This window comes from Saccopteryx bilineata, chromosome 11 (assembly GCF_036850765.1).
Source record: "Saccopteryx bilineata isolate mSacBil1 chromosome 11, mSacBil1_pri_phased_curated, whole genome shotgun sequence".
Taxonomy (NCBI): domain Eukaryota; kingdom Metazoa; phylum Chordata; class Mammalia; order Chiroptera; family Emballonuridae; genus Saccopteryx; species Saccopteryx bilineata.
Window position 1 is genome coordinate 16404047 of NC_089500.1, and position 14224 is coordinate 16418270.

General features: G+C 38.7%; 1 protein-coding gene across 5 annotated transcripts in view; it reads left to right on the forward strand.

Moving 5' to 3' along the window:
* CCDC68 (coiled-coil domain containing 68) overlaps positions 1-14224 on the forward strand; it is a 48696-nt gene that overhangs the window by 18000 nt on the left and 16472 nt on the right. For all 5 annotated transcript variants that reach the window (XR_010727517.1, XM_066247173.1, XM_066247174.1 and 2 more), the window contains exons 6-8: positions 6530-6670; positions 8141-8266; positions 9896-10024. Coding sequence is in view for 4 of the 5 variants with exons in the window: in XM_066247173.1 (XP_066103270.1) it covers positions 6530-6670; positions 8141-8266; positions 9896-10024 (396 nt within the window). In the remaining variant the exon portion in view is untranslated. The remainder of the gene's footprint in view (positions 1-6529; positions 6671-8140; positions 8267-9895; positions 10025-14224) is intronic.

Consider the following 14224-nt stretch of genomic DNA (forward strand, 5'->3'; position numbering starts at 1 on the left):
TATTCAGACCAAAGAGTGTGTATAAAACATCTGAAAGATATACTGACACGTAGTAGGTGCTTAATAAATAAAAGTTGCTATAATTATAGTATATATATAATCGCATAATAATTCCTCAGTCTGTCTTGGAGAACTCTGGAAGAGCAGAAAGAGCACAGGGTGGGTGATCTAGGCTGTATACTGAGCTGTCCCACACACGTGGTGTGTAAATTCAGCTCTGTCCCTCTGTTCTCATATCTGGAAAATGGGCGTGGTTGAGTTAGATGGTTTCAAGTTTCCTTTTTACTTCCATACGTCCTTGATCCCATGTGGGACTTATTTTAGGCTCCAAGTGCATAAAATGAGCCAGAGTTTATGTAGGGTTACACTGGCAGCGACATTCAGTGCTGACATCTCTGATTAGGAATTTAAAAGGGTGATTACAACAAAGCATCGCTGAGAACTGAATATTTTGTATTATAACTATTATGTCTGATTAGTTTTAATGCAATGTAACCAAAATACTTTTATGTCTATAACTCAGATTTTTTTAAATGTTTTAAATGGCCTTGTAGAGATTGTTTCCTAAGAAGGACTTAATGGTATATTGAAAACTGTAGGGAATGTCAAAGCCATAAAAGAGGTACTTCTGCCTTTTTTAAATTGAAGAGTCTATTTATTTTTTTATTTATTTATTTTTTAATAGTTTTATTTATATTAAAATTTTTATTTATTAGTATTTTACTTTTATTTTTTCCACAGTAGTTATCTCAGAGATGAATACTATAATTGCTCTGTCCGTATTGCTGATTATTATTATTTTTTTAAATAATTTTATTTTTTTAATGAGGTGACATCAATAAATCAGGATACATATATTCAAAGATAACAAGTCCAGGGTATCTTGTCGTTCAATCATGTTGCATACCCATCACCCAAAGTCAGATTGTCCTCCGTCACCCTCTATCTTGTTCTCTCTGTGCCCCTCCACCTCCCCCTTTCCCTCTCCCATTCCCCCCTCCCCCCCGTAACCACCACACCCTTATCAATGTCTCTCAGTTTCACTTTTATGTCCCACCTACGTATGGAATAATGCAGTTCCTGGTTTTTTCTGATTTACTTATTTCGCTTCGTATCATGTTATCAAGATCCCACCATTTTGCTGTAAATGTTCCGATGTCATCATTTCTTATGGCTGAGTAGTATTCCATAGTGTATATGTGCCACATCTTCTTTATCCAGTCATCTATTGACGGGCTTTTTGGTTGTTTCCATGTCCTGGCCACTGTGAACAATGCTGCAATAAACATGGGGCTGCACGTGTCTTTACGTATCAATGTTTCTGAGTTTTGGGGGTATATACCCAGTAGAGGGATTGCTGGGTCATAAGGTAGTTCTATTTTCAGTTTTTTGAGGAACCACCATACTTTCTTCCATAATGGTTGTACTACTTTACATTCCCACCAACAGTGGATGAGGGTTCCTTTTTCTCCACAGCCTCTCCAACATTTGCTATTACCTGTCTTGCTAATAATAGCTAATCGAACAGGTGTGAGGTGGTATCTCATTACCATTTTGATTTGCATTTCTCTAATAGCTAAAGAAGATGAGCATCTTTTCATATATCTGTTGGCCATTTGTATTTCTTCCTGGGAGAAGTGTCTGTTCATATCCTCTTCCCATTTTTTTATGGGATTGTTTGTTTGTTGTTGAGTTTTATGAGTTCTTTGTATATTTTGGATATTAGGCCCTTATCTGAGCTGTTGTTTGAAAATATCATTTCCCATTTAGTTGGCTTTCTGTTTATTTTGTTATCAGTTTCTCTTGCTGAGCAAAAACTTCTTAGTCTGATGTAGTCCCATTCATTAATTTTTGCCTTCACTTCTCTTGCCATTGGAGTCAAATTCATAAAATGCTCTTTAAAACCCAGGTCCATGAGTTGAGTACCTATGTCTTCTTCTATGTACTTAATTGTTTCAGGTCTTATGTTTAGATCTTTGATCCATTTTGAGTTAATTTTTGTACAGGGGGAGAGACTGTAGTCCAGTTTCATTCTTTTGCATGTGGCTTTCCAGTTTTCCCAGCACCATTTATTGAAGAGGCTTTCTTTTCTCCATTGTGTGTTCTTGGCCCCTTTATCAAAAATTATTTGACTATATATATGTGGTTTTATTTCTGGACTTTCTATTCTGTTCCCTTGGTCTGAGTGTCTATTTTTCTGCCAATACCATGCTGTTTTGATTGTCGTGGCCCTATAATAGAGTTTGAAGTCAGGTATTGTAATGCCTCCAGCTTCATTCTTTTTCTTTAGGATTGCTTTGGCTATTCGGGGTTTTTTATAGTTCCATATAAATCTGATGATTTTTTGCTCTATTTCTTTAAAAAACGTCATTGGAAGTTTGATGGGAATTGCATTAAATTTGTATATTGCTTTGGGTAATATAGCCATCTTGATTATATTTATTCTTCCTAGCCAAGAACAAGGTATATTCTTCCATCTCATTATATCTTTTTCAATTTCCCTTAAAAATGGTTTATAGTTTTCATTATATAAGTCCTTTACATTCTTTGTTATGTTTATTCCTAAGTATTTTATTTTTTTTGTTGCAATCGTGAAGGGGATTATTCTTTTGAGTTCGTTCTGAATTGTTTCATTGTTGGCATATAGAAAGGCTATTGACTTCTGTATGTTAATTTTGTATCCTGTGACCTTACTGTATTGGCTTATTGTTTCTAGTAGTCTTTTTGTGGATTCTTTGGGGTTTTCGATGTATAGGATCATATCATCTGCAAAAAGTGATACCTTTACTTCTTCTTTTCTGATATGGATGCCTTTTATTTCTTTGTCTTTTCTGTTTGCTGTGGCGAGAACCTCTAGTACCACATTAAATAAGAGTGGAGAGAGTGGACAACCCTGTCTTGTTCCTGATTTAAGGGGGAAAGCCTTCAGTTTAGTGCCATTTAATATGATGTTAGCTGATGGTTTATCATATATGGCCTTTATCATGTTGAGATATTTTCCTTCTATACCCATTTTGTTGAGAGTCTTAAACATAAAATTGTGTTGTATTTTATCAAAAGCCTTTTCTGCGTCTATTGATAAGATCATGTGGTTTTTGTTCTTTGTTTTGTTGATATGGTGTATTACGTTAACCGTTTTACGTATGTTGAACCATCCTTGAGATTCTGGGATGAATCCCACTTGATCATGATGTATTATTTTTTTAATATGTTGTTGTATTCGATTTGCTAGTATTTTGTTTAGTATTTTAGCATCTGTATTCATTAGAGATATTGGTCTGTAGTTTTCTTTTTTTGTGCCATCCTTGCCTGGTTTTGGTATGAGGGTTATGTTGGCCTCATAAAATGTGTTTGGAAGTATTGCTTCTTCTTCAATTTTTTGGAAGACTTTGAGTAGAATAGGAACGAAGTCTTCTTTGAATGTTTGATAAAATTCGCTGGTATAGCCGTCAGGGCCTGGACTTTTATTTTTGGGGAGGTTTTTAATGGTTTTTTCTATTTCTTCTCTACTGATAGGTCTATTTAGGCTTTCTGCTTCTTCTTGACTCAGTCTAGGAAGGTTGTATTTTTCTAGGAATTTATCCATTTCTTCTAGGTTGTTGAATTTAGTGGCATAAAGTTTTTCATAGTATTCTACAATAATTCTTTGTATACCTACGGTGTCCGTGGTGATTTCCCCTCTTTCATTTTGGATTTTGTTTATATGAGTTCTTTCTCTTTTTTCCTTGGTAAGTCTTGCCAAGGGTTTGTCAATTTTGTTGATGTTTTCAAAGAACCAGCTCCTTGTTCTATTAATTTTTTCTATAGTTTTTCTGTTCTCTAATTCATTTATTTCTGCTCTGATTTTTATTATCTCCTTTCTTCGGCTAGTTTTGGGTTGTCTTTGTTCTTCTTTTTCTAGTTCCTTAAGGTGGGAAGTTAAGTGGTTCACTTGGGCTCTCTCTTGTTTGTTCATATATGCCTGAAGTGATATGAACTTCCCTCTTATCACTGCTTTTGCTGCATCTCATAGATTCTGATATGTCGTATTGTCATTTTCATTAGTCTGTATATATCTTTTGATCTCTGCACTTATTTCTTCTTTGACCCATTCATTTTTTAAAAGTATGTTGTTTAGTTTCCACATTTTTGTGGGATTTTTTTCCTCTTTTTTGCAGTTGAATTCTAGTTTCAAGGCTTTATGATCAGAAAATATGCTTGGTACAACTTCAATTTTTCTGAATTTGCTGATGTTGTTTTTGTGGCCCAACATATGGTCAATTCTTGAGAATGATCCATGTACACTGGAGAAAAATGTATACTCAGTCACTTTGGGATGCAATGTCCTATAGATGTCTATCATATCCAGGTGCTCTAGTGTTTTGTTTAAGGCCACTATGTCTTTGTTGATTCTCTGTTTGGATGACCGATCTAGAGCCGTCAGCGGTGTATTGAGGTCTCCAAGTATGATTGTATTTTTGTCAGTTTTTGTTTTAAGATCAATAAGTAGCTGTCTTATATATTTTGTTGCTCCTTGGTTTGGTGCATATATATTAAGAATTGTTATGTCTTCTTGATTCAGTGTCCCCTTAGCCATTATGAAATGGCCATTTTTATCTCTGAGTACTTTTCCTGTCTTGTAGTCAGCATTATCAGATATGAGTATTGCTACACCTGCTTTTTTTTGGATGTTATTTGCTTGGAGTATTGTTTTCCAGCCTTTCACTTTGAATTTGTTTTTATCCTTGTTACTTAGATGAGTTTCCTGTAGGCAGCATACAGTTGGATTTTCTTTTTTAATCCATTCTGCTACTCTGTGCCTTTTTATTGGTGAGTTTAATCCGTTTACATTTAGTGTAATTATTGATACTTGTGAGTTCCCTATCGCCATTTTATATCTTGTTTTCTGTTAGTTTTGTGTCTTGTTTGATCCTTCTCTTTCATTTTTCTATCTTTTGTTTTTATTTGGTTGTATTCCATACATCTTTCCTCTGTTGCTACCTTTTTTATCTCATGTGCTTCTGTGGTAGTTTTTTCAATGGTGGTTACCTTTGAGTAATGAAAAGGGTCCTTACCCTGTTCATTGTAGTGAACTATTTTGTGAGGACTTTTGCACTCCATCGTCCTTTGCTACTGTTAATCTCCATCTTCTCCCCCTCTTTCTTTTTGTTGTTGTCACAGTTTAAATTTGGTTTTATTGTGTTCTTCTTGGAGCTTTTACTTGTGGCTCTGTTTTTTTTTGTTCTTTGTATCTGATTGGAGAACCCCCTTTAGTAATTCCTGGAGTGGGGGTTTTCTGATGATAAATTCCCTCATCTTTTCTGTATCTGTGAATGTTTTTATTTCTCCTTCATATTTGAAGGATAGCTTTGATGGGTATAGTATTCGTGGCTGAAAGTTCCTCTCTTTCAGGACTTTAAATATTGGGGTCCACTCTCTTCTAGCTTGTAGAGTTTCTGCTGAGAAATCTGATGATAATCTAATGGGCCTTCCTTTATATGTTGTATTCTTCTTTTCCCTGGCTGCCTTGAGAATTTTTTCTTTGCCGTTGGTTTGTGCCAATTTCATTATGATGTGCCTTGGAGTAGGTTTGTTGGGGTTAAGAAAACTCAGAGTTCTGTTTGCTTCTTGAATTTGAGGTTTTAGTTCTTTCCACAGGCTTGGGAAGTTCTCATCTATTATTTGTTTATGTTCTCAATTCCATTTTCGCTCTCTTCTCCCTCTAATATACCTATTATTCTTATGTTATTCTTTTTGATGGAGTCAGATAATTCCTGTAGGGCTAACTCATTTTTTTTCATTTTTGAGTCTCTTTCTTCTTCTCTCTGTTGTGCCTCAAGTTGCTTGCCTTCTATTTCACTAATCCTACCTTCTGTCAGGCCTGTTCTATTACCTAAGCTTATTACCTCGTTTTTCAGCTTGTGAATTGAGTTTTTAATCTCTGTTTGATTTGTTTTTATAGTTTCAATTTCCTTGGAAATATATTCTTTGTGTTCATTGAGTTGTTTTCTGAGCTACCTAATTAGGCAATTAGGTAGCCTGTGTTTCTTATATATCTCTGAGTATTTTTAGGATTTCTATTTTAAATTCTCTGTTGTTTAACTCCAAAGTTTCCAATATATTAAATTTTTTCTCCATAGATTTTTCCTCATCTAGCTGTGTTACCTCTCTTTCTTTTGTATCCATGATATTCGATTTTCTCTTCCTTAATGGCATCTTTGGGTGTATTGCGAAGCATCTGGAGGCTCCAAGTATAGGTTTTTCTGTTTCTGGTTGAAGATCTTGTTGAGTTTTGGGGGAGATTTATCAGTATCGCTTCCTACTCCGCCATTACTCTGACGTCATCCCCCGAAGAGTCTATTTAAATGTAAGCAAACAGAGACGCCGGCTGCTTCATCTAGAAATCCCTATTGATATTTGAGACTCAGATGTATCTGTGCCGATGTGAACCTCCCATGATGTAAGCACTAGAAAGTGATCATTATGGTCGTCAGAGCTTGTAGATAAAAGGAAAGGTCAAGTTGATGATTTTCATGTTTGCTCATTTCAGTGCTGCCGACACATCCAAAATGGCCCCGAGTCTCAAATGGACCCCACGTGTTGTGATCTGAACCTGCTCATGGAAAGAATGAAAGGCAAGGACCTACAGCTTTTAGAAATGAACAAAGAGAATGAAGTATTGAAAATCAAGGTATGACCATAAAGAGCTATCTTGAACTTTGTATTTTGTGTTGGCCTGTGAGCCAGTAGGGTTCCCTGTGGCTCCGGGAAGCAGACATCCACACACATCTATGGACCCCCACACACGCTCACATACGTAGAGGGGCGCTGGACATGTCCTCAATTAAATCTCATTGTCTTATTTGGGATCCTACTTTTATTATTAAAAAGGCCTTACAAAATGTTTCAGTTGTGCCAGATGGATAATTTCTAGAGATCTGTGGTATAACGTGCCTCAAGTTAATACTGTGTTGGACATGGAAAATTTAACAGGTTGGTCTCATGTGAAGTGTTCTTACAATAAATTTTAAAAGTCTTCACATATTCAATAAATATTAATCCAGGCATTTATAGTCAAATATCTTATTATTTTGTTTCATTAATTTATTGGATGCTTTATATTTTCTTATTATATATGTACAATTATATATTATATATACATATATGTACATTATATAATACATATAATATACATGATATATACAATATAATATATGTAAATATATTTATTTATATGTACAGTTAGTTCTGCAGTGACTATCTGGGTAGGTACATCTTTGCAGACATCCTTGATTATTTCTTTAGGTTAAATTCTTTTATTTATTTATTTATTATTATTTTTTTTTGTATTTTTCTGAAGCTGGAAACGGGGAGAGACAGTCAGACTCCCGCATGCGCCCGACCGGGATCCACCTGGCACGCCCACCAGGGGCGATGCTCTGCCCACCAGGGGGCGATGCTCTGCCCCTCCGGGGCATCGCTCTGCTGCGAGCCACTCTAGTGCCTGGGGCAGAGGCCAAGGAGCCATCCCCAGCGCCCGGGCCATCCCTGCTCCAATGGAGCCCCGGCTGCAGGAGGGGAAGAGAGAGACAGAGAGGAAGAAGGGGGTGGGGGGTGGAGAAGCAAATGGGCGCCTCTCCTATGCGCCCTGGCTGGGAATCGAACCCGGGTCCCCCACACGCCAGGCCGACGCTCCACCGCTGAGCCAACCGGCCAGGGCCAGGTTAAATTCTTGAAAGATGCATGACACTATAGCTTTATTGCCATTCATACTCTAATCTTGCCTATTTCCATCACTGGTATTTCAGGAAAATAATCTCTTAGTAGTGTCATAGATTTCGATGATAAAAGGCTTGCAAATCCGAGTGTAAGCTGGCAGGCACCCTGGCCCTCTGTGAAGGGTGCAGGCTCTACACGCAGGGCACTGTTGTGCGTGGGGCTCTGGTTTGGCCAATCGGCCTGCGTGGCAACCTCATTAAACAGGGGCTTCTTGTTTTACATGTTTCTCTTACTGCTGTAGATAGAGTCTTTTCTCCCATCCATTGTTTGTGAAGGACAGTCACAGCCTTTGTGTTTATAAGTGCCTGTCAAAGTGTTCTTCCTTAAACCCTTTTCATTGTAAATGTCAACCATGCGTAAGGACCATTTTTTCCCCTCCTAGTTGGAAGCCTCCAGAGAAGCAGGGGCAGCAACTCTGAGAAATGTGGCCCAGAGGTTATTTGAAATCCACCAAACTCAGTCTGAAGAGGCTAGAAAGAAGCATGAGGACAGTCAGCACTCACTCCAGGTACTGAACTAGCCACTTGTCCCCTGGAGAACTGAGCCCTGTTGTTCATGGGCCTCTTTTTAAGAAGTGAGATGTGAAACAAGCCATGGCCATGCGATTGGCGACCACGGGGAAGGGCAGCGAGCTGCTCCGTGCCCATCTGCCCCCGACCGCTGATTAGCCGGCACCCAGACATGTTACCACCCTTGCCAGAGCCCTGCGGAGCATAGGTGGCAGGGAGACTCCGCCACCTGCCTAGAAATCAGGGCTGTCCTAGGCAACCCTGGCCAGTGACCTCTCTTCTCTTCTGGTTCTGCCTTGGGCTAAGGAGCAGACCACGGGGGAGTCATTCTGCCCTGCTGCACTTAGACTTCCTGGTGTCTAAAGTGGAAGAGGCAGGCTAGATAAATGGTTTCAGAATGGTTTTGATCCTAGAACACATTTTCTCAGGTTAAACACACAAAAAACCTATGTGTATGTGTATATATGGTATACTTTAAAACATATAAAAATTATATATTTTGTATTTTAAATTTATATATATTTTTATATAAATTAAAAATATAAAAACATTAAGTAGATATATGTGTGGGTGTGTCTTAGACACACACACATTTTTGTTTCTTTTTAAATTTGAAGTATATATTCTAGGGCCAATAAAAGTTTATCTGAAGAATGTATTCTAGGACTGGATAGGAAAAAAATACATGGTGTGTGTGTGCACGTGCGTGCGCGCGCACACACGCGAGCACGTGCATGCACACATGTGGTGTGTGTGTTTGTCAAATGGGTAAGCTCATTCATTGATTCTGGTGTTGGGCGCGGACCTCTGCCAGCGCAGACCCCAGGGGAACACTGAGGAGCGCAGCAGGGAGTCCCCTGGGAGGTAGCATGCTTTCGTGCTGCAGTGTGTGGAGGTGCTGGTCGCCACCTCAGGGCAGGCAGGGTGCAGAGAGAGAGTCTAGTGAAATGGCAGGCTGGTGTGGACCCCGGTGCTCCGTGAGCGGTGACCTGCAGGACCCGGAGTGCGCACGTCCCTGCTCAGCCCAGGCTGGAGATGCCTGGCAGGAATGCCCACCTGGTGTTTTTAAGGGAAGCCAGACACTATTTTTTTAACTGTGAACTCTCAAATTCTATCAAACACACACGCGGATGTGAGTGTGCGTGTCAGTAAAAGTCAAGCTGGAGCACGCCCAGCGTGTGCGGCCGGGGCTGCCAGGGGAAGACTGCGCTCCTCCGGTCTTCAGCCCACCTGCTGTGTGCCCAGGCACAGCGGAGGTCATTCTGCTTTCGTGACCCTGTTGGATTAAAAAAGAAAACATTTTTTAAAACACGTAAGACTTTATTGTTGTTCTCAGCAAGTTTTGTTGAGAAAAAGTAAAAAATTTTGCTTTTCTTAAATTTGTGTCTCTTTTTCTCATACCTGTTCAGATAGTGTGCTTTATGGTAACAAATGTAAACATTCCGGGAATCAAATTTATGTATTATGGTTTGGTGGTGTTTATTTGGAAGGAAACACTAAACTCAAAAGGGAATTCTAAACAAATGTGAATTTTTAATTTTTTTGTTTACTCAGAAAGTTATAGAAGAAGATAGTATCAATATAGGTTTAATAAATTAATAGTCTGACAACTGTTTTTCTGACCAAAGGTTAACAAACTTGAAAAAGAACAGGAATTGAAACAACAGGTTGAAAATCTGAATCAAGTTGCTGAAAAACTTGAAGAAAAGCATAATCAAATCACAACATTGGAGAACCTTGTACAGAGAATGGAACAGGTAAGGGCGGGAGACTAAGAGGGATTTCTTCCTACAGTTTAAGAAATAATACTAAAATAAATAAGATAACATTAAGTAGGAGTGCTCTTTGTAACTCCTAAGAAAGACTTTAGGAAGCACTCAATGATGTTTCTTCCCTTATACATTTGCTATAATCTGCACTATTAGGGATTGACGTCTCTACAAATACTGATGTCATCTTTCTCCCTCTAGTAAATGAATGACTTAGAGCAGTGGTCCCCAACCCCTGGGCCATGGACCGGTACCAGTCCATGGGCCATTTGGTACCCGTTCATAGAGAAAGAATAAATAACTTACATTATTTCCGTTTTATTTATATTTAAGTCTGAACAATGTTTTAAAAATTTTTTAAAAATGACCAGATTCCCTCTGTTACATCCGTCTAAGACAGGGGTCCCCAAACTACGGCCCGCGGGCCGCATGCAGCCCCCTCAGGCCATTTATCCGGCCCCCGCCGCACTTCCGGAAGGGGCACCTCTTTCATTGGTGGTCAGTGAGAGGAGCATAGTTCCCATTGAAATACGGGTCAGTTTGTTGATTTAAATTTACTTGTTCTTTATTTTAAATATTGTATTTGTTCCCATTTTGTTTTTTTACTTTAAAATAAGATATGTGCATTGTGCACAGGGATTTGTTCATAGTTTTTTTTATAGTCCGGCCCTCCAACGATCTGAGGGACAGTGAACTGGCCCCCTGTGTAAAAGGTTTGGGGACTCCTGGTCTAAGACTTACTCTTGATGCTTATCTCGGTCATGTGATACATTTATCCATCCCACCCTAAAGGCCGGTCCGTGAAAATATTTTCTGACATTAAACTGGTCTGTGGCCCAAAAAAGGTTGGGGACCACTGTCTTAGAAGAATCAGGGGAAGCCGTGAATGGCATCAGTGAAAAGGATTACAAAGTCTATCTATTACTAGTAGTAATATAGTGATGGGTCCCCATAATCATAGCATGTTTATGTATTAGAGTCAACCAAGTGTCCCAATCTTTGGCCACCCACATCCATTTTAGGTTTGTAAAACTCTTAACGGCGCTAGGACAGGTGCTGTTCACACTGAGAAAAGGCATTCTATACAAATGGGAACTTTCAAAGCAATAATAGAAGAGAAATATATTCAAAGTTACATGCAATATTTCATTAAGTAGCTGGTACTCCAAATAGATACAAAAACTGAGCACCTAAATTTAATTATGCATGCCTTAAAATTTAGAATGCAGACAAACCAAGATACACTGTATTTTTGTAGCAAAATCAGCATCTCTGAAACTGACTTGAGAATAGATAAGAAAATAAGCTTTGACTTCTTGTAAATATTTTCTCATGAATTTTTATATTTATTTTATGAATTCTCTGATTTGCCTCAGTTCTTCTCAGCCTAATTTTATAAGTCTGCCCGAGTTGATGCCATTTTAGAAATGCCACTTACAAAGTGTCCCATTTCAATAGTCACATTTCTTGGCAAAGGGACTTCACTCAATTTTTAAATACATCCTAAGAGTCCAATTTATAACACTGTGTACTTGGCTGAATTTGTAATCTTAATGAAGGTCCTAAGAGGAAATCACAAAAATTAAATAAGCCCCAACTTAACTGAATGTAATAATAATCATATACAGCCACAACTGTGTTGTACAGTGGGTCACCAAGTGTTATACTTTAGCCAGAATCACTGGCCTGGTATGTCCTCAAGCAGCTGGTTGGTCCAAGTGTGACAGTGTATAATTATGATGTTTTGGACATATTGTAATATTCGGATGAATATTTTATAGTGTTAGAATATTTATCATGCAATAAATAGCTTAACAAACTATGATAGTACAAACAATGCTTGCTACTTTAGGAAAGAAAGACAATTTCGGAATGCAAATAGAGTTGTTTAAACGAACAACTTGATTAACCAGTTTGACCTTTAAATTTAGACTTGCAACCACCTCAAACCCAGTGACACTGGGGAAGGTTTAGTGGCCAGCTGTTAGTCCCTGAAAGTTAACAAAAGGAGAACAATGGACTATTCTTTCTATTTCCTAGAAATCACAGGAAATCTGTATTCAATGAGTTCATGTCAGAATTCTGGGATATGTTTACTCAACTTTATTCTACAAATATCTGAGCACCAGGCAGAGCTAGAGGCTGGCTATTTACTTGTGAATGAACCAGATATAGTCTGTGAAGATTACAATGTAGTATATCTGGGCTGTGTAGGATGTAAGGAACTCTCTAGATCTCCTTGCATTTGTTCTCCTAGGACTCCTTTAAAATGCGACACCCCTACTGAAGACAGGAGACGTACCCAGGTTAAAGATGAAGTAGCTCAGATACTGGCAGACATGTCTGAGAAGTCAGGACCTAGCTTTTGTTTTGTTTGATATCGACTCATCACGCTGGGCTGTCTCTAGGAGCTCTGTGACAGAGTGAATGGACGAGAGGTCCCATGGTTGAGCAAAACCCTGCAGTTACTTTCCAAAATAGTAGTTCTGTGACTTCTTAGAGTGGAATTCGTCGGACCGGGATGCCTGGGAGGCAGGGGCAGGGGAAGTGAAGTGGAAGGGCAATGTGCACGAGTTGTTGGTGCTGTTCTTTGAAGATATTTAGTTTAAAGCTACTTTATGTTTGTAAAAACAAACATGCAAATAAATCGAACTTTAAGAAGCAAAGCGGGCAGCAGCATCTTGGTTTAAGGGGGCACAGAGAGTAGAGGCTGTGATGAGGGGCTTCTGGGGTGTAGACTGGTCTCAGAATGAGGGAATGGGGCGCTGAGACTTTTGTACAAATAGGAAAAAGACGTGAGTTCAAGAAGGAAATGAAAATGAAAGATGAACATCCACAACACAGGTTGATAAATACTGCCCTGGTCGCGGGTGCCCCCGAGAAGGAGTCATTTTCTACTCACCAGTAAATAGCCATTAGTGGTATGAAATCTGGTAATGAACACATTACTTAAAGCCATCACCATCTGTCCTACTTTAATCAGGAATGCAGTGAGAATGGATTCCATAAACACAGTGATAAAGCCAGCAGAAACGCCCAGTAAGGATCTTTTAATGTGGCATATGTTCCTTTTGCAAGCAGTGCAATTCTGTTGCATCATATTTGTTTTCTAGAGTCATTGATTTAGCTTTGTTAGACTCTTAGAGCTCAGAGGCACTTTAGAGACTACCCAGTTCCTCCTCTGCATTTTATAAACTAGGACAGTGCGAACAAGGGACTATTCCACAGTCCCCAGTTAGCAGAGTACAATCCTCTCCAGAATGCCTCTGTCTCCTCTGGTGCCACATAAAAATTACATTCTTGGTTCCTAAGTTATTTAGATGTGAACCTCTGGTCATGATTTCAGTTGGTGTCTGCTTCATTCTGAACAATAGGATGGGGGACACTTCAGCTCCCCAAAGGTGTGGTTTGGGAAGAGTGGATTGTCCACTGGGTGGTGCTGTGAACTCCTTTCCCTTTCTGGAAGGCACTGTCTGTTCCTGAGATGCACTAGTTGGTATAGTGTGATTTTCTGTGTTGTCGAAGAGGAAGTGTTAAGACTCCTTGCCGAGGCAGAATATTGACATGTCCAATTGTCTGATCGGCTTGCACCCCAGTTATAAAGATTTATTAATCAAGAGTAAGTACATTGCCCTGGCCAGATAGTTCAGTTGGTTGAGCATCTTCCCAAAGTGCAGAGTTTGTTGGTTCAATCCCCGGTCAGGGTACATACAAGAACAGATCAATATTTCTGTCTCTCTCTTTCCCTCCCTTTCTCTCTCACTAAAATAATCAATAAATTTAAAAAATTTAAACAAGTAAGTGCATTAAGAAGAATGTTTGTTAAACATCCTTTTCCACCTTACAAATTTAAACTATATTATCAGTGATGTTTTTCTTCTATGATCCAAGTATTATGATAAACTTATAAGGCATATCTGTGGTTCCTCAGAAATAATTTGAACACAGCTAGGGCTATACAGCTGCATAGACTACACACAATTTCTATGTCACAACAATGCTATAGAAAAAAATTGAAAAAGTATAAATTTAAAATATAACAGCACATAAGATATGAAGTGTTTGGCACCTTCAATTATTATATACTAAGGTCCTAATATGTTCTAGTGAAGCCCATAGGCCTTTCACATATATTATCTTCAGTCATCCCAACTTTCAATATAGGAGTATTGGTTCTATTTCAGTGAT